The sequence below is a fragment of the Bombyx mandarina genome, chromosome 21 (assembly GCF_030267445.1).
Source record: "Bombyx mandarina strain Sakado chromosome 21, ASM3026744v2".
In the NCBI taxonomy this organism is placed as follows: domain Eukaryota; kingdom Metazoa; phylum Arthropoda; class Insecta; order Lepidoptera; family Bombycidae; genus Bombyx; species Bombyx mandarina.
In genome coordinates this window covers 8,407,717-8,430,934 of record NC_143227.1, presented here as the reverse complement: position 1 = coordinate 8,430,934, position 23,218 = coordinate 8,407,717, and the positions used below count along the sequence as shown (strand labels likewise).

Sequence of the window (23,218 nt, the reverse complement as noted above, 5' to 3'; positions counted from 1 at the left end):
GGGTAATACAAGCCTTCTTACGTGTGTGCGCGTGCGTCCAAAGTAAAGCTTTTAAGTATTTGTTTCCAATAATAATTAAGATACTTAAATTTTAAAATTATTTTATTTCTGTAGAATAAATGAAAAAAACCCTAAATTATTCAAGCTTGCTTTCTACGAGTATTTGAAAAAGTAATGATCGAATTGAAATTTTCGTCTATCTGAGGTCGATTCACCAGATCGATTATTTAATTTGTATCGATTAAAATCGATATTTTTGTCATTCGATTCTTCAATAAACATGTCCATAGATTATACACTTAATATATGAACATGTCAAAAGTCAAAACCCTCTTAGGAATTATAGTCGGATTTTTTATTAGACGAAGTAAACTGACGTTTACTGTGTTGTCAGTTTTTGATGAAATAAAAATAGTGTTGTGACAAAGTGAACGATTGAAAAAACTCCTGAATTAATGAAATTGCCTCGATTGTCTAGTGAATAGTTAGTGTGCCGAACTGCCGATATCGGGCACGGGGTTCGAATTTTAGCCGTGTTTTGTACATACCAACGAGTTTTCGACGAAACATTATGTTCCTATGGTATCTACCTGTACTAAATACCGAGTGTTTTAAACATTAAGAAAAACATTGCGAGGAAGTTTGTAAGACTGTCCTATTTCCAATGCATCATATAGTTGAAACTATAGATGTATAAAATATAACAATTATAGGTACATAGGTAATGAAAATAAAAAAAACTGATTGTAGTTACATACTACTAGTAACATATTATTATATTGGATCACTTTAATACAATTTTATTGTAAAATATAAATAATATTCTTTTATAGTTTGAAATTAATGATTAACTCTTCACACTCATTGTTCATTTATGTGATTGAACGAGAACTGAACGCATCACTATTACTTTAAATATAGCAACATTATTTCACAAAGTGACATTAGCTACTGTCAGCTGGCTTCGTCTAATTAAAAATCCGACTATAAGTTGAATTTTTTAACCAATACTTACTTAATCTAAAATTTTATAAAAAAAGATATGGGTCTCAAGGAGGCTAATATCTATTTGGATAATCAATGGAATACATATTATGCAGGACAAACAGTGAATGGAAGGATCGAATATGTTTTTGATAGTCCAAAAAAAGTTCGAGGTGAGATTCATACAATTTTCCAGAATAATATGAATGACTCATATTCAGAAAACGAATTGTGAAAGTCTACTGAATGTTTTTAGGCATACATGTTAAAATTAAGGGTGAAGCTCATACCGAATGGTATGAAAGCAAACAGGAGGAAAATGCTCAAGGCAAAACAGAATCAACTGATACTATGCATACAGGAAATGAAGAATATTTCCAGATTTCTTACTATTTACTGGGAAGTAATACAGGTATTCAACAACGCATTTGAAAAATAATATTTTCTGATCATCTAGCATTAGTAAACAAATCCCTATGATGAAAACGCACATTTGCAGAATCAAAAACTATTGACATTTGCTATGCCAGATAGTAAAAGAACTCGTAGGCTGTGCCCGGGGCATTTCTGAAGCCCCTGCAACGGTAACCACTCACCTCAGATGAGCCATATGCCTACAATATCAAAAAGATAGATCATAGTAGCAATTTTATCTTTGCTAACTGGCATTCTCAAACTTACCATTTTCTCATTAAAATAATCTAGTCTTGAAGGAGTTTAATGTCAGTGCCATAATAATATTTACGGAAAACCTATTCTATGTCACCACAACTTGAATGGACAGAAACTAGATTTTTTCCCTGCAATTGCTGGAAACAATTTTGAAAACTTTTTTTCATGGTAAACATTGACAAGTAAAATAAATCTGAAACAACCACAAACAAATCTCACTACCTAACAGTAATGTTAAAAATCTGCATAAATATGTGATAAATCCTCAAATGGTCTCAAACCATAGTATATTTTATAAAAGCCTTCTTATTGCCATTACAACATGATATATTTAGGCAAGTAAATGGTTTTATTTTGTCACTTTATTTCAAAATCATTTAATTTATAAGGAATACATTAATTAAACTCTGTAGCACCAAGTCAATTTTGTCACCTTTGTAATAAAGCCTCATAAGAAGAGTTGAACAAAAAAATGGTGTCATGATCTGATTCTCAATAGCATGATCAAGTACATCAAAAAAGCAATCTCAATTAATTTTACACTAAGAAAAATAATCAAATTTTAAAATTAATTAATATTCATTTGTGATATGATTAATAAATGTTATAGGGAATGAAATTGAAATACCACAAGGGAAACACATATATAATTTTACCTGCACATTGCCACCTGTCCTGCCTTCATCTTTTGAAGGGGAACATGGTTATGTCAGATACACTGTTAAAGTAACATTAGACAGACCATGGAAATTTGATCAGGAAACCAAGATGGCATTTACAGTAATAAATGCATTGGACTTGAATCTCAATCCATCTTACAAGGTAAAATAAAGATCCTTAATTAAGAAAATACGCTCAGCAATTTTAGTGACTGTTTAACAGTGTGTAGATGACCAGAAGAGCTTGGGGCCTACCTTGTATTAAGAGAAGAACATAGATACTACAGCTTAAATATAAACTATACCAATTTTATAAGGGCTACCTTAGAATAATTATTCTAAGAGGGCTACCAAATCAAATTATTTGATAGATAAGTTATCACTTTAGTCATGCAAAATAACTGAAAACCAGCAGGTTATATAATTGGTTATTATGAAGTTATCAAGTTAAGAAGTTATATATAACTAGTTGAAGGTTTAATATAAATATGAAGTAATAAAGAACCTATCAACTATTAAATGTATATCTCAATTGAATTTAAAAGCTCACTCTCTATGTTTTAAAGTTAAACATTTAATTGTTTTACTGGAGGAAGTTGAAATCATCTCAACATGTACAATATTGTACAAAGACTACTCAAAGTAGATATTAGGAAAACAGTAATGTAGGAAGATTAGATGACAATGTCACTACATGTTGGCAGTGGCAGTAAGTTGCGAAGAGATTTACACAATATATACCTATATATAAGAGAAATATTATTACTTTCGTAACATGTAATTCAGATCTAAATATTTTTCTACTAGTTTACATAACTGTAATGAGTAATTAAATATCTGCCGCAGGGGTCTGAAAAAAATAAAAAATCTTGTAAAATACATTTTCATAAGACCGTATTATTTATTTGATTGTTTAGTGATGCAAAATACATACATTGATCACAGGAACCAATCCACATTCAATTAGAAAAGACGTTCTGCTGTTTTTGCTGTGCATCACCACCTTTAGCAGTGGATGTGCAGGCTCCTGTATCTGGTTACTGTCCAGGTCAAGTGATACCTTTGAAAATAGACATTGAAAATAAGAGCAATGTCCAACTTCATCTTGTAAAAATATTTTTGAGGAAGGTGAGTCTTCATTTTTTTAATTTGATTAGTTTTATATGGATATTAATTTGTGATAAAGTAACAGTTCCATAATTAATTGTTAAAAGATGTATAATTCAGTTTGTTATGTTTGCGATAAGGTAATAATAATTAAGTGCAAATACAATATTGCTGTCTGATAATGATATGCACAAAGCAATGACTATGTCTGCAAAATCAGGATTGCTGTTTTATAAAAATTAACCCCAGAGCAAAAACTTTCTTGTTTTCAAGATTTAAAAAAAATATTTAACTTTCAGCCAGTAATATAGACATATTTTACATAAATGGGATTACACAATTTTATTTAAATGTAAAAGGTATTTTAGCAGGTTCTAAAACGGGAATGTTTATGTATGTCCCTTCTGTAAGCGAATCGACTCCGAAAACGTAGACAGAAAAAAAAGTTCAGGAAAAAAGTATGTTATTTTGCAGTACTTGCAATGTATTGTAACATGATCTAAAGTCTGGTCGGGAATGTCTGGAAAGGTTATGTGTTTCAATGGGACTTTCTTCTATGACAATACAATAATATAATATCATATACTTGTGATATGTATAGTGTATGTATATGTATAGTATAGATTATATATAGTGAATTGTTTGTGTCGTCCAGTATTTTTTTATTTATCACGTATGCTGATAGCTCGACGAGCTCACGATTCACCAGGTGTTAAGTAGTCACCATAGTCATAAACATTACAATGCTAATGCTATTACCCATCTTGAGTGAGACCTTAGGTCTATGTCCCAATAAAATTGTATACTAATTACGTAGGTTATAAATTGTTTATAGGCTTGCAAAATCTTTTATATACATGATGTTTTTATTGTTGTCGCTTTTCCAATAACCAAGTTATGGCTCTGGAGACTTAATGAAACTTAATGTACCCTACCCTAAAAGGTGGTAACGTATCGGGCCACATCTCCTTCGTCGGCGACAAAGAAGATTAAAGACGTTATTGTGACACTGCAAGAGGGTCCTGCTCCAGCCGGTACTACAAAACACTGGAATCTGAACATAGAGATACCCCCGATTCCACCTTCGAATCTCGTCAACTGTAATATTATAGATCTGGATTATGACTTGAAGGTATGAATAATTAATAGTAATGATAATAATGCTATTAGTTTTCTGAATTAAGTACATGAAATTCATTTTATACATGACTAAATAATTGCATTTTGATGTTTTATTGAAACAATATTATTCACAATTTAGAATGTATTTATGTTTGTCTGTATTGGATATTTCGCTTTCTTGCCGTTGAGATAAATTTATCAGACGAATACTTGAACAATCATAGAACATCCAAAATTGAATTGAATTAGCGTAGTTCAAGGCTAATCCAAACTAGATAATTTTAAATATTACTAGCATCCATTGTTGTTTGATGATGTAATACTCGTTAGTCAAGGTCGGATATATACGAGTATTTACCTAGGTATCATGCACGCCTGGTGAGCGTGTAACAACAGACTATCAAAGTTTATTTCGTTTTCAGTGAAAATGTTTGGATTTTTTAAAAAGAATTTAATCTGTGTTTTACGTTTTAAGACTTGAACTTGTGTAAATATTTTAAGAAATCATTTTTGTCACTTAACATCCGGCTATGTAAGGGGGCGTCCATAAATTACGTGAGGTGTTTTTTTAAATTTTCTGCGTCGCAGTATGAATGAAATTATTTTCTTTCGAACGAATTAGTGAATGATCTTATTCGTATTACGATTACGCTCAAGATTAAATCTTAAGCATGTACAATCTGGATTAAATGGACCAAAATAGTATAATTTTTTTTTGTTTCAATCAGAAAAAAAATTGCGTGATATTTGCCGAGACCCCCTTCTCTCCAACGTAAGATTAGATGAGATTTGACTCGACCCCCTCCCCCCTTAAACACCTCACGTAATTTATGGATGCCCCCTAATGTAAGAACGCCTTATACAGTATTTCTATGACTGACTCGGTGGTGCATTAGTTATTGCTCTTGACTGTTGCGTCGAGGGTCGTGGGTTCGATTCCCACACCTTGCAAACATTCGTGTGATGAACAGGTTTGTTTGCTCTTTGTCTGGGTGTTTATTGTCTATACATAAATATATTTAAACGTATACAAGCATGTATGTCAGTCTCTGGTGCCCCCATAACACAGGGAATCCTATTTTGGGGCTGACTGACCGTTCGTGATTTGTTCCCAGTTATTATTAAAGTTACTATCTCTAGAGCATTATGACATATTATCTTCCTTGAAACGAGATTTAAAGAAAAGTCAATTTTGATGAGCGATGGAAGCCACGACTGGCTAGACCATAAAACATTAAAAATGTAGGGAGGCGTTTAGAGTACTTTGATTGAAATAGTTCACCGAACTCACTGAAAATTGTATATCTTAACTATTGAATAACTGAATTTTTTTTGAAGTGAAACTTCTTTAGAATCGTTGTGATTTCAAACTCGATGAAACGAAAAAATAAGTCCATAGAGACACAAACACAAACGTATAAGATTCAGTCGACGAGAGAATGAGATAGAACGAACACATTAAACGTTCTCGCACTCCTCTTTGTGCGACTCTTCGTGGCATCCCCACTATCGTCTACTAAATATTGTCTTTCACACACATACACTTTTTGTTAATACATGGTTGGATTTAATGTGATACCACTGATTACATGATTTTAAATATTTGCAGGTCGAATGTGTAGTGTCAGGTATGCATTTGAACATGCACGACAAGAAGTACATAACAATCGGTACCGTACCGCTGGTAGGTATGGCCGGACAGCCCGTGCCCACTGCCCCCGTCCCGAACTCGCCCAGCCAGCCCGCCATCCTGCCCGTGACACCCGGACAACCTGCTAATGTGCGTATTTCTGAAATTATGCCTAGTCTATTGTAGTATTAGCTAGTATTATTAATTATTATTAGTTGTATATAAGTCTGTGATATAATTAGATAGAAAAGTAAAGTGTATCCATTGAAGATAAACAGGTAAAAGAAAAAATAATAATTTCATTGTGTTGAGTTTATTCAGAAACCACTGAATGAAAAGCAAAAAAAAAAACTGCTGTTTGCATATTTGACTTTTCGAGCTACTGGACTGATTCCACTGAAACGTTTGGTTTCAAATGTTATTATTCAATAAGTGGGTACATATTTAATCTTAATTTGAAAGGTAATTTGATATACCAACCAATAAATGGTGACCCCCCATTGAAGGCATATCTATATTATTAATTGTAATGTGCGGTGACGCGGAACAAAATAAAGTATGAACACACGTGATTGGATGTTTGTTAGTGCATAATATATCCGTTCTCACGTTTTTAATCATATTCTTATATTCCGTGGGGGTAACATACATACCTTTTTACATAAGACTTTGTAGCTATTGCTCCTCTTTATGGAAATGAATTCGCATTATAATATATAGTTATATGGATCTTACGTGTAGGTTTTAATAACTGCAGACTTTTATTCCGTCATTTTTTAATATTTCCTTCTCTACCATTACTTGAACCATTTTCGAAGTATTTTAGAGTCCGTTCATTCATTGCCTTCAGTTCAGGTCATTGCGACTACGACCATTGTGTTAAGGCGGAAGCCGGCGTTTACGTTGTAGTGTGTACTGGCTAAGGAATTATTCAACATCAAGTCATGGTCTTGAGATTTTTGCAGTGTATACGATTTATTTCAACGGACAACAAAGCGTCGTACATAAATTAATATCGTTGTCTCAACGGTTCAACTTAAAAAAACATGGACCTGTCATTGACTTTACAAAATTCAGTTCTGTAATCGTATTTTTACAATAGCAATCAGAAATCAATAGGAATCAGCTATTAAGCAGAGTATTAAATACACTTGACATTGGCGAAATCTAAAAGGAAACGCCATAAACCTAAGAGATAGATAGATAGTGAATAGCTGAAAAAAGAATTACCCGTTTAGCTCGTTAGCCGTTGGCTAATTTGCTGAGCTAATTAGTTAACCGGTTAAATTAGCTAAGCCGGTTAGCTATCGGTTAGCTACCTAATTAATTTAGCTAACTTTTATAGTCGGCTTGGCCGGTTAAATTGTACAGCCCTAATAAATATGTTTATTTCTAAATTTTTAATTGTGCAGTTAAGAGAATTGAGAGAGATGATTTTTAGAACGTAACGAATTTGCAGATACCCGCAACTTCTGGCGATTCCGCTCCAGGAGGATGGGTGCTACCGGGACAACAACCGTCTCAACCTCCATTCCAATCATTATATCCTACGCTTAGTAAGTATCACGTATCCAATATACTTTAACTCAATTTTCAGATGTATAATTTACACGGCTAACGCTGTTAGTCGAGTTGAGATTTCGTCTACTCGCATTAAAACTGTCTAATCTCAAAACTTACTAAATTTTACAGGAGTGTTTTAAAGGGTTAACATATGATATTTTTAACATTAATCATCTTCGCAACATTTATTTTTTAGTTTTTACCAGTTACATTATGTCTTTTAAAGTAAGATAAAATTATGTTATATTTTGTTAATAGTAGTCAAAATAAAGGTAAACTAAAAAAAAAACTAAAACTAAACTACGCTCTTTTGATGCGAAATGATTCCGCATGTTAACTCAATTGCGAATATCTTTGGAAATTGTACACTTTTAATGCGAAAAGACGATTTGATCCCCGAAATTAGCAAACGCAATAGGTATTGCCTCATATCGTAGTATTCAACATTTAATAGAACTCATTCAAATTGTTTGTACTCGAATCGGGGTTGGTTTTATGTCATCTTTCCGATTTTATTGGGATTTCGAATTTAGGTCTCAAGATCTTAGTCCAGTAATCACTTAAGACGGGCCATGTCGTCCGACAGTTATTCTTGATTTAATTATTTATGTGTTAATTCCTTTTCAGCTGAACCAGTTTACAAAGAATCTCCGTATTCAGTACGAACCATTCAGGACAGGGGCGACAGTAACCACACTATGATACGCACGCCAAACTTCGCTCCGTATTATCCTACGTATGCAGCTATTCAACCACCCCCGCTTCCTCAGTAAGAGCCTCGGAGCCTCCAGCAAGCAAATCATCTCAAGCAGAATTGTAAAATCAGTATTTCGTATTGTTTAAGCGAAAAGTTTAGAAAGTATTATTTTTTGGTAGAATATTTTGCACGAATCTCAAATTTTGCAAAATTTTGTGATATTTTTGGTTGCTAATCGTTGTTCGTGTTTGAGATTCAGAATTTTACCCATTTAAAAAAAAAAAGAAAAACAAACTAAACTAGTGATAATTTAGATCAGACATGAAATTCTTCCTTGTCATTCTCATTGCTTTTTCTAAATTTAGGCACTTAAGATATGTACAGGCAAGAGATACTTTACTGTAACTTGGCGATCAGAAAATTTGACCGATGTGGCGATAATAGAAAATAAACGAATTGTCTTCCTAATTGAAAAACCTTCAGGAGTACTATACCTCGTGTTTTGATACCCACTTTATCTCATGTGGGCCGTGTTGTTATCTACTCAACTACTGCATATAAAATCTATGTATTATCGGCCGTAGATAACACTATTTATATTTTTGTTCATTAAAAAAATAGTGCATAAAACGTGGCAAAAAATGGAGTCTCGTAATAATATATTTATTTCTCTACGAAGATCTGCGTTTTGGCTACGAAAATATGTGAAGCACATTAAGGTTGTGATTGTAACGTTTTATACAGTATATTAGATATCCATGAATTGTCTTGACTACTGCTATATGCTCAAATAAAATATATTGCATTTAACATCTGATACTTGAAAGGTTTGAAACAGATAATTTAAAGACAAATTAATGAATATTCTTAGTTTTTATAGTTAACATACGATTGCGTCTTTAGACTGTAAGCTATATTGAGCGGGGAACTAATGAACTGAAAAATAGTGACGCATTGATTTTACAATTAAATTTTCTTTTCATTAAAATTTATTAGTGCCTTTTAATAAAAATTTTTATTAATTATTTGTAGTGCTAATATTGTCAGCTTTACTAAAATGCAAATATGTGATTAGTTATGCTATTTAATTACTTGCGTTTATACGCATTTGGATTTTCTGGGATGAGTTCAAGGCCTGAAGTTATATATAAGTTATATATAAGAATTGCGTAAAGCCTATTTTTTTAATAAGCAAAATATTTTATAATCACCTATTAATTTATAGCTATATTGGGCATTTATATACTCATTTATATTGTAATTTTATTTACCCTTATTAACAGAAATAAATAAAAACATATACAAATTCTTGAATTTTTATTGCATTTCCTTCACAAAAACACATAACAAAAATCTTTCATTAAACAATGACAGATGATAAACAAATATTCACGAAACACTGAGGGTGTTAACAAAGTTCTGTATCACAAAAGTAAATCGAGTGAAATTGAATGAAGGACATAAAATTTATATGAATTCATTTTAAAAGACACATTTAAACATATTTCAGTTAACATCCGACGTCTTTATTTAGATTTTAGTGTACTTTTAAACAATTATACATAAAAAACTAATATATAACACAAGTTATTTAAGGTGAAGTATCCTTTTTGTGAGAGGTGATGATAGATGGAGGATGTTTGAAGATTTTGTAACAATTCATTATAAAATCTAGTTTAAAGTAAGAGTCACTAATACCAATATACGGATGACCAGAAACTAACCACAGAAGCAGTTGGAATTATGTATTTGTATTGTTTTATGTTCTTTGTGATTAAAAAGAAATTCTTATGTTTAGTGAAATTATGCACAAAATTGTTGCTTGTCATATGTAGTAGTAATTTTTATATTTTTGTTTTGTGACAATGACAGATGCACGAGTACATTTTTATATGATTTTTGTAGAAGGAAAAACAATTACAAGTGAACATGATTTTTTCAGACGAAATTTAGTTTTGAAATAAATGTCAACGATCTATGAAGAACTTTTCACGAATGATAATGATTGTGGAAAAATAATAACCGGAATCTAACACCGTTTACTAACTTGATTATGAAATTTTAGATTTCCTTGAATTTCTATTTGTGAAATGGTATCGATAATGTATTCGGTGATGAAAGCATCGAGTTCACAACTGACCAAAATCAAGTGAGACTCGATTTATGAGATGCAATTTGGTCGACTAAGAAAAATTCGTTTTTGCTTCCTCGTTTTTTTTTGCTCGCATGCTGCTTTTATTATTTTTGTTGCTTATGTAATTTACATAAAATACTAAAAGTTTTTTTTATATAACGAAATGTTACTTTGCTGATTGAAATAATTAAATAATTTCGATAATACATTTTGTCGATTTAGATGATGAAACGGGTAAATGTCGATTTCTATTTTCTAGGCGTACAAGATAAATCATTAAAGATTTCCTTACGCCACAGGTCAAGGGGATAGACACGGCAGCAGTCGGGTTTTCCGTTTATTTCTGTAGTCGGACCTCCAATGAATTTCTATCCCTGTATGCGGTAACATTTAGCCCGCGCGTGGACCGCGAGGGCTCGTTTCGCGCTGACACATTTTCCAAGGTCTGAGTTTCCACTCGCGAACACGGTCGACGGGCGAAGACTAACGTTCCGGTCGGGGCGGGTCGTCTCGTCAGCGCCGCGGCCGCGTTCTCCGCTCTCAGTACTGACTGCAGCGTGCTCTGAACCCGCCCTGGTACGTAGAGTCCTGCGACAGCAGCCCGTCCGGTTGCGACGGACACTCCGGCGCCGTGGACTCCTGACTGAAGTCCGGTTGCGATGCGCCCTGCGATAGTGAGAGCGGCGGCTGCTGCGACAGGGGCTCCTGCGAGAAGCGCGGCGGGACGCGACGGCGCGGCATGCGCGGCGGCAGGCGTTGCGTTGGGAAGGCGGCCGGCGGCACCGGCGCATGCAGCAGGGCGCCGCGCTCCGGCCCCACGTACGCCAGCGGGTCCCGCGGAGGCCGCGCTCGGTCATAGATGGAGCCCGGTACCATGGCTTCGCGCGCGTCGAACATCGAGGTGGACATGAAATGGGAGCCAGGATTCTGAGAGTTCACCAGCTTCTTTGGTTTTGCGAACTGAATGGCGGATTCTTTCAGATTCGAAAGCGGTCCTTCGGTAAGTACACGGCGCTCTTTGTAGAAAGCGAGCAAGTGATTCCAGAGCGGCTGTTTACTGAGCACTTTCGGATTGCCGACGACGATGAGGCCGTATTTGGCGCGCGTGAGAGCGACGTTAAGACGTCGCGGATCGCTCAAGAAGCCAATTCCTTGGTGTTCGTTGGACCGCACGCAAGACATAATTATGATGTCTTTTTCCCTCCCTTGGAAGGCATCGACGCTGGCAACCTCGATCTCTTGGTACAGTTTAGCATGTAGACTGCCCTGGTACTGCATGTGCTGCACAAGATAGGATCGTTGTCCCTCATAAGGTGTTATTATACCGATCTGCTCGGGACGGACGCCTGCTTTTAAGAACCGTGTTGTGAGTTTTTCAACATTCGCAGCTTCAGTTCTGTTTAAGTACGAAGTTCCGGAGCCGGCGATCTCTTCTTGTCCCTGAGTGACGTAAAAGAACATGGGCCTGTCAGGTCTGGGCCACGGAAAATCGATTTTGTGTAAACGCCTTTCTTCGGCGCTGACTCCGTTCTGCAAGGACCCTTCGTAAAAGAAGTCTGAAGGAAAACGTGAAAGTTCAGGATGCATGCGGTACTGTACTTCGAGTCGGAACGGACGGATCCCGAGGACGACCAAACGTTCAAAAAGACTCTGGCTGAGACCGGCTTTTGCAGCTTTCTTACACATTACCACGGGACCGAGTTGACAGTGATCACCGACTAGAATCAACTGTCTGGCTCCTAGAACTACAGGCACCATACATTCTGGCTCCGTCGACTGCATGCCTTCATCGATCAAAATGGACTGGAATCTCATACGAGCAACGCGAGGGTCCCCGGCGCCTACGCACGTGGTGCATATGACATCCGCAGCGTCCAGTAAGCGTCTCTCAGCGGCGCGGCGCAACGAACGATATCGCCTTTCATCGGCAGCAGAAAGTTCACCGGCTTCCTCCTTGAGTCTAGTAAGTTTCCGAAGTTCGCTATCAGCAGAACCGAGAGCGCGAGCTTGTTCGTGAAGTGCCAAGAACGATACGGAAGACTCCATTGCCTCTCGCGACTTGGCACACAATCGGACCACCTTGAGTCCAGTCCGGTGTATCTTTTCAGTTAGTTGATCGACGGCGGTGTTCGAAGGTGCACAAACTAATACTGGTCCACCGTTTTGCCGGACGAGCTGATACACTATAGTAGCGGATGTGACAGTCTTACCGGTTCCCGGAGGACCTTGGATCAGAGACAGGGGACGCTGAAGAGCATGCTTAACTGCGTACACCTGAAATTGAATATTTTTAAATGTCCTCAGTTTATTAAAAATACAATTTTAATGGTATAATATTATTATTATAAGTTCATAATGCAGTACCTGAGATCTGTTAAGGTCTGGCAAATTAGGAGCACTGAAATGCTTTGGAAGATGTACTCGAAACAGCACTTCCTCAACTTCGTGGCCTAACAGACGCCGATATATATAACCAGACACTGAAGAATCATCTAAGGCGAATTTACGTAGTGCCAGTTGCATTCTGTAATGTAATAAATGACCCGTTTAAAAAAACGTTAAAATTATTAAAAAGCACACTGATCTGAACTTTATATATAAAAGGAAAAAGTTTACCAGACTAACCACCAAATAGATAAATTATTTCTATATCAAGCTTGGTTAAGATGTAAATTGAGAAGTGTTTTAACATAAGTCACTGATGGCAAGCAAGTCACCTCTTGGACTTCACTTCAGTCCATGCACTTCAGTAACACTTTCACATTAGGCTGATGGTAAGTTGTCTGTCTAAACTGATAAAAATACTGCAGATTGGAATATTTACTAATACCAAAAAGCTGCTTGAGTAGAAGAAACAAGCATTAATTCTCTTACATTGTGGTTGTACTGGTGGTAGGACTTCTTATGAGTCCGCGCGGATCATTAATTCTCTTACATTGTGGTTGTACTGGTGGTAGGACCTCTTATGAGTCCGCGCGGATCATTAATTCTCTTACATTGTGGTTGTACTGGTGGTAGGACCTCTTATGAGTCCGCGCGGATCATTAATTCTCTTACATTGTGGTTGTACTGGTGGTAGGACCTCTTGTGAGTCCGCGCGGGTAGGTACCATCACCCTGCCTATTTCTGCCGTGAAGCAGTAATGCGTTTCGGTTTGAAGGGTGGGGCAGCCGTTGTAACTATACTTGAGACCTTAGAACTTATATCTCAAGGTGGGTGGCGCATTTACGTCGTAGATGTCTATGGGTACCACTTCACACCAGGTGGGCTGTGAGCTCGTCCACTCATCCAAGCTATAAAAAAGGTTTATGATTTAAAAATATTTTGTTGAATAAATTTATAAACCTGTCGAAAGAAGTGCTCTTCCAGATGAAATCAACAACAAAATTAGAAGTGCAATCTAGAGGGGCCCCAGCACCGCTCTTCAGTTCGAGTCCAACATCATCACCATAGTTATCTGGGACCTTTATGACATGACCGACACCTGACCATGCTTTATGCATCTCACCAACATATCTGAAATAAATACACAAAATCACATAGAACGTATGAAAAACTATATAACAATTGAATTGCCATTCATATTAATTTTAAATAACAGATTAACTTATTATACATTGCGCCACAGATAGATTGTTAAACATAATCATGTTTGTCTTGTTGATAAGGTTACAAAGTAAATGTCACATGTGATCCAGTTCTACATTTAGGTCATTAATATACAACTCTAAAGAAATATCTAATTTGAATGTTGATATTACCTCAATCTCAATTCATCGCCGTGCATTAACTTCATATCGCTATCAGTTTTAGCCAATGTGAAGTAGGCAATAGTCTTTTTGTTCAGACCAACATCCCAACGAACTTCAATACCCTCTTGTGTTTGTGATTCTTTCAGTCTCTTGTCATAGTCTGCCTCCAGCTTTACAAGAGGACCAAATATGTTTTGGTATTGGTACCCATCTTCATACCTATACAGAAATGAAAGAGAAATATACAAAATATATGAGAATTATTGTATCGTTAATTTTTTTCATTTGGAAATTAATTTTATTATTAAAAATAAAAATAAAAGTACTAGAGCAAAGGAACAGCAAAAATATATTATTTACTCTCAGAAAAATATTTTCATAAATATGCATGAATGTGATGGCATGAAGTGGATTAAATCAGCATTTTTATGCACCATGCCAGCGCATACATATCAATAGCACACAAAAAAATGCAATATATAAAATATAATCTTTGAATGGTGTGGCTATGAGTTGTTATGCTCCTATTTTGAATAGTTAGCGAACATTAGTTATTATGATCCTGCTAAATACATTTAAGTTTAAGGGGTCATATACTAACCTGTAAAAACCTAACTGTTTCTTAAAGAGTATGTATCTATTACACTATATGCATAGTATTACAAGCCAAACTTTATATTTAAATAATTACCTCAGCAAAACCTGATGTGGTTCCTCATCTACTCCTGGTTTTTCTAAATCTTGGAAAGTAGCATCCACATTGTCACGCCATAACTCTTCTAAGCGGCCTATTTGCTGTGGAGTTACCTGGAATTTATTTTTAAATTGAATAGTGATAAGGAAAGGAAGATTCACTTTGTTTAATTCACCTGTTAACAGTGACTTCAATCTTAAAATAAATATAAAAACAAACACGTAATTCATATAGTGATTTTTACAGGTACTGATACCCACTTAGAACATGTTCATCAATATATGTTTAAAAAAAGGATTATTGGCTAAAATAAAAATAGAATGCTTAACAATTTGTAATTTGCTAATGTTTATAATAAAATTTTAAATATATTATAGCTTATTAGGGATACAAAATATTTCCTTCTGCAAAAAAAGACGTTTGGAAAACAGAATTTGATGTGGTCAATGAAATAATTAGGAACAAGCCCTGAATAAGCCATGAGCAGAAATAAAAAAGGGCATGTGCAAACAGAAAAGATTGCACATTATTAATAGAAAGATTATTGCTAATTTTTAGCAAACTGCAGCTGAAAATTACTTAAAACTATTAAACATAATTTTTTTCTTCAAAACAGTTTTAAAACTCTTGTTTTGTCTCCCAATACTATTTATATGTATAAAATTATATTTTATTATACATCATATTATTATATGTATTGTTTTGTTTATAAAAAGGTATAAATAAGTAAATTAATTAATATTTCTATAAATGTCTAATTTGTATATAAAAATTTACTTGTCTAGCTCGCATTTGTTCTGTTTCTGATGGCACTTTCACCAACCAAGACAGGAAGGCACGATCAGCTGTAATTATAATGAATATTGTCGGTTAATATTTAAAAGCTATCTATCAATTTTTATGTCATATACTAAAACATTTTATGTTCTTAATAGGTTTTCAAATTGGTCAAGATGAAATTACATAAACAAATTTTACATTGAAAGTCTTTCTATTCAACTATTTGTTCAAGTCTTAAGAGTATGATTAAAAGACAGCTCGTTATGAGGTGATATAATGACAATAATGCATAATGACTAGAATTGTGGGATAAGAATACTGGTCAGAGTAATTTCCTATCTAAGAACAATTTTAGACTTTGAAATGGGGTTTTCGAATTCATATCTCAAGGTAAGTGGTGTCAATATTGTGTCAATACTGTTGTAACTACTAACATCATGTGGGCTTTTTTATTTTTTATTTTTTATTGCTTAGATGGGTGGACGAGCTCACAGCCCACCTGATGTTAAGTGGTTACTGGAGCCCATAGACATCCACAACGTAAATGCGCCACCCACCTTGAGATACAAGTTCTAAGGTCTCAAGTATAGTAACGACGGCTGCCCCACCCTTCAAACCGAAACGCATTACTGCTTCACGGCAGAAATAGGCAGGGTGGTGGTACCCACCCGCGCGGACTCACAAGAGGTCCTACCACCAGTAATTACGCAAATTATAATTTTGCGGGTTTCATTTTTATTACACGATGTTATTCCTTCACCGTGGAAGTCAATCGTGAACATTTGTTGAGTACGTATTTCATTTGAAAAATTGGTACCCGCCTGCGGGATTCGAACACCGGTGCATCGATCAACACGAATGCACCGGACGTCTTATCCGTTAGGCCACGACGACTACAAAACATATTTTATATATGAATCTACATCATCATCTACAAAAGTCTTTCCAGGTGAACTTCAGGATGCTATGTTCATGATCACTATTTATCAGGTTTAGATATAAAACTTGTTATGTATAAACACATAAATAAATGTAAGCTTATCAGTACTACAAATCATTTGATTTTTTATGTTTTAAAAGATATAAACATACATATCAGAGGTTTCCACTGTTCCTGATCCCAGTTCATATCCTTCAAAGAGCTTTGAGCTGCACACGGTTGTCTGAAAATTCAATTCTTGATATTAAATGTAGCGGGCAGTTGATAATTATCTAATTTATCTTGGTTTCAATTGTTTTATAGTTTTTTTTTTCTGAGCACTGAGATAGTTCTTCCTATTTGTACACTCTTCACAGAGTGGTTGTGTCAGTGGATCAGTCGGATCCTGCAATACCGATGCTCTCGCGATGCGACACCATGTGGCACGGTGTTTCACAGAGTGAGAGCAATCGTTTATGTTGGAGTGAGTCACAGATTTTATGATTGAGATAATAGCATATTACATATTAATGAGTGATTATTAAGTTTTAAAAAATTATCATACCGGCAAAGTAGCACAACAACAGAATCAGCTTTAGCTGGTATAAAGCCAAGTACGAATACATTCCGAGCACCACATGAGTAACATTCCAGAAGTGTTTCGCCAAGTGGCCCGTCACGGTGCAATGCAGCTTCCTTGTGCTTTGCACGTACTAAATGGTTGATGATATGAGAGCCTGAAGTGTTACCGCGGCCATTACAGAACCTGAAAAATATTATTCTTAAGGAATCACAGTAAATTCAATAAATTGTGTATAACAATCTTCACTGCAATTTCTTTCATAGACATTTAATTTTACTAAAATTTGGTTAATTTTTAAGTCATAAAGTATTTATTTCTTTCTTTATTATCTTTATATTTCCAATTGCTCAGTAGTATGCAAGTGTTTTGTTTTATCTATCTCTAAAGTATATCCGATGTAGCATAGCTGTATTATATACTTCAATATCTAAATTTTGTAATTCAAGTAGGTCATTTTCAATGAGTTATAACATTACTACTTGAATCCAGTAAATTTTTCCAGATTAATTCCTCTACTCAGTTGATAATTACCAATGTAGGGCATGCTCAAAGAAGATATAGGAACAGAATCTAAAGAAAATTCGTTGTAACAAAGGCAACTTATTAATCTGCAATCTACATTCCAATAACTGTAAAGTTACAAAGATCTAACTAATTTTAAGTTGTTTCCAGGGCCCATGGATAACAGAACCATGTCTGTTTTGAGAGATACAAAAGACATGCCTGTTTTGAGAGGCCACAGTTGTATTTGAGTTGCTATTACTTTCCTAACATTCTAATTTCATTAGACAGATAACCATGAAAGATGTAACAACCCATGTTGATAAAAAAAACCAATACTTAAAATAGTTAGGAAGCAGAGGTCAGTTTCATGTATATTGTAAAAAAATATCCATAAATACTACATTTTTGGGATTATGATACTACTTACCACTTGTTGCATATGTTACACATAACGACTGTGGCCGGGTCGTGTATGCCACAGTATTTACAAGCATGATCTGGAAGTTCCTTGTTGCTGTACAAAGCCTCATCTTCCTCTTCGAATTGCAGCTCCGGTATCGTATTAGTCACGTTAGAGATTTTAGACGACAATTCTACACGTCCTATTCCGTTAACCTACAACGTGATAAATGTCAATAGTTACTGATCTTTCTGTGAGTTGAAGTGATGTGTCTTCGGTGGTGTTCTACATACCTGGTTGGATGAAGACAACCCATGGTCATGTTGTGAAGCCTGTGTCTGGCTCTGAGAGGGTAATGTAAAATCCGTGAACTCAAACTCAGAGCCTTGAGTGTCTGCTCCAATAAAGTCCCCTTCCTCTGTTTCCAGAAACGTGAGCGATTGCGAGCTTGGGTCGAATGCTTCAACACTCATTTTTAATGACGAATTTAAACAAACAAAATTAATCCAAAAGAAAATATATAGAACGACTATTGGCTGATATTTCCATAGCAGTCACGCAGTTATTCAAACGACACACAAATCGTGACGAAAATTCGACATGTTAACACATGGTTTGTTTCCGTATAAAGTTTTATATAAATTGTCTGTTATTCTATTTGTCAATTAATAATTTCAAAGTTTTGTACCAATCAAATCTTTGAGTGCAGTTTAGCTGTCTGTTTTTTAACCAATTAAAGTACAGAAAAACAAACTATTCCAAGTGAGAAAATTTAAGTACAGATAAAATATATTTACAACTCAAAGCTGTCACTTACTATTGCCACAAGACGCAACACTGGGCAATAGAGGTCAGGTCACAAGTACTACTTAATTGAGAAATATGACCGGATAAACTTAAATATACTTTTTTCTCTTCACTGTACCGATTTTCTCACTACAAAATAATCTAAAAGACGCGAATGGACCTGGACTAACGGGCAAGATTGTTGTTGCGAGAGCGTTGCCAGCTGGGTTCAAATGCTGCGAAAAGTAAGAATTTTAGTTAGTTATTCATGTGTTCATATTTCATAATGACAGCGTTATTAAATTGTGGCGGGTAGCCATCATACAACGCAAGATAATTGACAGATGCCTGAATCTCGCTTACGACATTTTCAAGATAAAGCGCATATATACAAGTTCCGAACAACAACATCGGACCGTCGGTCTACCGAGCAAATATCACCCGCTCGGTGGAAGATCTTTCCTTTCGTCGTAAACTCCCCAAACTGGTGACCTGCGACGAGATGTGAACACGCAACCTTCTGATTCATCTTCAGCGCATCAAGAACGTCGGCTACCACAATCCCCGCATTCTCGTAGATAAAAGCACGTCATTGACAGTCGTCCCACAGCAAGCCAGCATCGCAGCCTCAACAGGACCATCGCAGCCGACTCACCGCGCTTCCTGGTCCTACGGCACGCAACTTCACTGCCTCATCACGCCGCTACAGTTCATCGCAGCCCACGACCGGATCATCAACGCTTGGGGTCACACATCTCCGGCGTGGCAGCTCTGCATCACATGGACTACGCACGACACGCACGCAACATTCAAGCTCAGTCTCGACTCACCGCAGACTTCGAGCAGCACTGGCGACAATCACGCAGCATTCAGCTCAGTTTCGAATCACTGCAAACTTCGAGCAGCACTGGCGACACGCACGCAGCATTCAAGCTCAGCCTCGACTCACCGCAGGCTTCGAGCAGCACTGGCCCTTGCAAGCTAATCTCAGCACGGACAACGCTAACTAAAAATGACACGACCTCCAGTCTCGGAGGGGAGTGATGTGGCGGGTAGCCATCATACAACGCAAGATAATTGACAGATGCCTGAATCTCGCTTACGACATTTTCAAGATAAAGCGCATATATACAAGTTCCGAACAACAACATTCGGACCGTCGGTCTACCGAGCAATATCACCCGCTCGGTGGAAAGATCTTCCTTTCGTCGTATATTCCCAAAAAATGACTGCTTTTAAAATTTTTTTCGGGTAAAAAAATTAAAATTTCCAAATATTCGTCAATACATAGATTACAATAATGGAAACTAGATATCTTATGAAACAATCAAGTGTTTGGAATTCATGATGAATCGGAGTGGGATAGTCGTATCACACAATTGAAGCCTCATATCCGGCGTACACCAGTTTGGGCACCGTTGATATAGTAAATTTAGTGTTTTTTCATAAATTTTTTTTAGTTTATGAGTTTCTTAGGATCTATGTCGGAAAATTAAACAATATCGTTTTAGTTTTCATTTTCATTCAAAAAGACAAGTGAATTCTCAATAAATTCCCACCATTTTACTGAGAGGCTACTGTATTTAATCTCATCTAAGATTTGAAGTGTTGTGATGTGTTGATGAGGTGTGTGGTGTGTTGAGGTGTGTGGTGAATTTAAGGTTGATTCATTTACCCTATTTAATTCCATTCCGTAATCAATTTCATTTTATTTTTTAAACAACAGATTTGGTTCAGTCAAAAGCTTTGCTGTATAGGCTATGCGCCCTTTGCTTGTCAAGTAGACGATTCAAATCAAACATTACATATCCTCAGATTCCCGCCAAAAGTCAAAAGTACCGTAGTGTGTTGAATTAGTCTAGACCTTCATGTGAATGTTCATCAAAAGATGTATTTAAATATTTGTACTATAAATTTGTTATTAAGATTAACAAAATTATTTATTCAACCATCTTTAACAACGGGACGAGGAGATAACTTCATAGCTTGATAGATGGCGCTTTAACTGTGTATCAATGTCACGCCACGAATGCAGAATATGTAGTATCGTTTTAAATTATAATTTTTTTTTTCGCGTGATGTTTTCGAGAAATTCCATATTTAATTTTCAAACTTGGAGCTATGACTTGACTTTATACTAAGAATATGTAGTAATCTAGTATGCATAGATTATACACTTAATATGCTAGTATGTTTTAGGAATATCACCTGCGCGACCACCCACTTCGACCAATAATATCCTGAGCGAGGAAGTTTTAGCCATCCTGAATAAATCAATGACCTGCTGTTTCTACTTTATTTGACTGCGATCGCGTCGAGCTTTTCGTCGGCCGACTACCCGATGATCTTCAATCGGAGACAAATATTCCGTCGTAATAAGTTGACACTACACAATTGGCATACGTCCAATATTGACCTATGCGATCATAGTGTTAGATCATGCCGCTGACATTTACATTCTTCCTCACACACTTCCTTTAAAAATACATTTCTCCTTCTGCAGGATAGCTGTCAGAGCACCGTGTTACGCAATACCGTCTTTACCATAAGGGCACACAGGACCCGTGCCCAGGGCCCCCATTCTCAGGGGGCCCCGAAGGAGCGACAATTTCTCTCACACATTTATTCTCAAAACATTTTTGTTCGGCACATTACTCTTTTTTCACAAATCAGTAATCTTATCAGAAGGTATTTTCATGGCATGTACTACGCCATTATATTGATGACTACGCCTATTTCTACTGTACTAATTAATAATATTTCCGAACGCATCCTACCTAATTTACTTAGCACACCATCTAGATCCACCATCACGATAACGGTTTCCGTTATCGTAATCGTAACCAAAAAACCAGTAGCATTCTAATGTCATTAATGACATTTTATATCATACTGTATTTGATTATCTATAATAAATGGTCATACTCAGTAAAAATATATTTTTTTACTTTCCAAAAGGGCCTCAAATTCTTGTGTGCCCAAGGGCCCCAGCCTAATTTAAGACGTCCCTGGTGTTACGTGAGGAACGTTAATTTTTACATCGATCTGCGGAGCCCATTGAAATGTATATTAAGACAGTGTCAGCAGGTAATTGTAGTCCAGTTATGTTCAGATGGACATGACACTTAAGACCGTTGAGCTTCTCAGTTTTCTCAGCATCAGATTTTCTTAGTGGGTTGTGATTCCGATACACTCAGTTGCACCCGCAAAACCATCCGCCCTCGATTTTAGGTCTTGATCCCAAAAGAAAGGTATTTAACAAAACGTTATGAAATCTTCCATTGCTCTTCAGTTTCATTGATATTTCTGTTTGTGTAGGTACTACAATTACCTTTTACCAATATAGAAGGTGGTCTTAATGTAACTAGTACCTACTCATTTTTTTAAATACCGCATACTCCTTTTTTTCTCCTTTTAGTTAGAAGGTATATTTCACCAAATAAAAGCTTATCGCGTCCATAAACGTGTAGTATTGTAATCATAGTTGGTATTATAATAAGACTGTTTGGACTATTAAGACCGTAAGGATGTAATTAAAACTACTTTTACGGTTTAATTTCGCGATTTTTTTAAAGGTATATTATTATTTGCCAGGTTTCGAATGCTTTACAGTTTTTGTGAGAATAAAATTGCGCAATAATACTGTAAAAGTAGTTTTAATAGTACCTCTACTTCCTTGCGTCGCATTCCTCAATGCTGAGGACCGTGACTCTTCTGTATCACTGTATCTCGCACGATCACAACCTTTCTGTTTCTGTCTCTGGTGGTGTGCAGAGCGTTGTCAATTGTGGTATCACGATCCATAGGGACTTTTTTTTTTGGGGCCGAGGGCCGAACCTCCAACGAAGTCCCCACGCCTAGGGGGCGCCCGGAGTATGTGGGACTTGACGATCTGCAGATGTTGGGAGGAGACCGCAGGCTGAATGGAGCGAGGCGGACCTGTGTTAACTGTATCAACGACTCGTGATCACGGAACAAAATATTATACCTTTCAGACGCGATACATGATGAGCAATACACGATGATTCTAAATTCGGACGGAGATCGGACTGCGACGAGGGTGTAAGAGAAGTCGTTTAGTGGATAGAGCCCTAAAACATCCTTGGTCAGCGGTCAGATTACAATATCTGCAGATCGTCAAGTCCCAAATGACCCGAGCGCCTCCTAGGCGCGCTAGGCTGATACGAGGAGACACCTCGTACCAGGTTCGGATCCAGCCCGAAAAAATCGTG

At 36.2% G+C, this 23,218-nt stretch overlaps 2 protein-coding genes across 2 annotated transcripts; one reads left to right on the top strand and one right to left on the bottom strand.

Moving 5' to 3' along the window:
* Positions 1 to 347: 347 nt before the first annotated feature.
* LOC114240296 (arrestin domain-containing protein 3) lies at positions 348 to 9,740 on the top strand. The gene is made up of 8 exons (XM_028170773.2): positions 348 to 1,157; positions 1,241 to 1,396; positions 2,267 to 2,478; positions 3,261 to 3,443; positions 4,366 to 4,554; positions 6,154 to 6,324; positions 7,634 to 7,730; positions 8,365 to 9,740. Exons 1-8 carry the CDS (start codon positions 1,043 to 1,045, stop codon positions 8,508 to 8,510), a joined length of 1,269 nt encoding a protein of 422 aa, XP_028026574.2. The 5' UTR covers positions 348 to 1,042; the 3' UTR covers positions 8,511 to 9,740.
* On the bottom strand, positions 9,735 to 18,981 carry Upf1 (Upf1 RNA helicase). Its single transcript, XM_028170725.2, has 10 exons — positions 18,494 to 18,981; positions 18,228 to 18,415; positions 17,279 to 17,479; positions 16,887 to 16,957; positions 15,792 to 15,859; positions 15,012 to 15,127; positions 14,330 to 14,539; positions 13,914 to 14,084; positions 12,933 to 13,092; positions 9,735 to 12,842 (listed from the first exon to the last, which is right to left on the bottom strand). Exons 1-10 carry the CDS (start codon positions 18,671 to 18,673, stop codon positions 11,109 to 11,111), a joined length of 3,099 nt encoding a protein of 1,032 aa, XP_028026526.1. The 5' UTR covers positions 18,674 to 18,981; the 3' UTR covers positions 9,735 to 11,108.
* Positions 18,982 to 23,218: the final 4,237 nt, after the last annotated feature.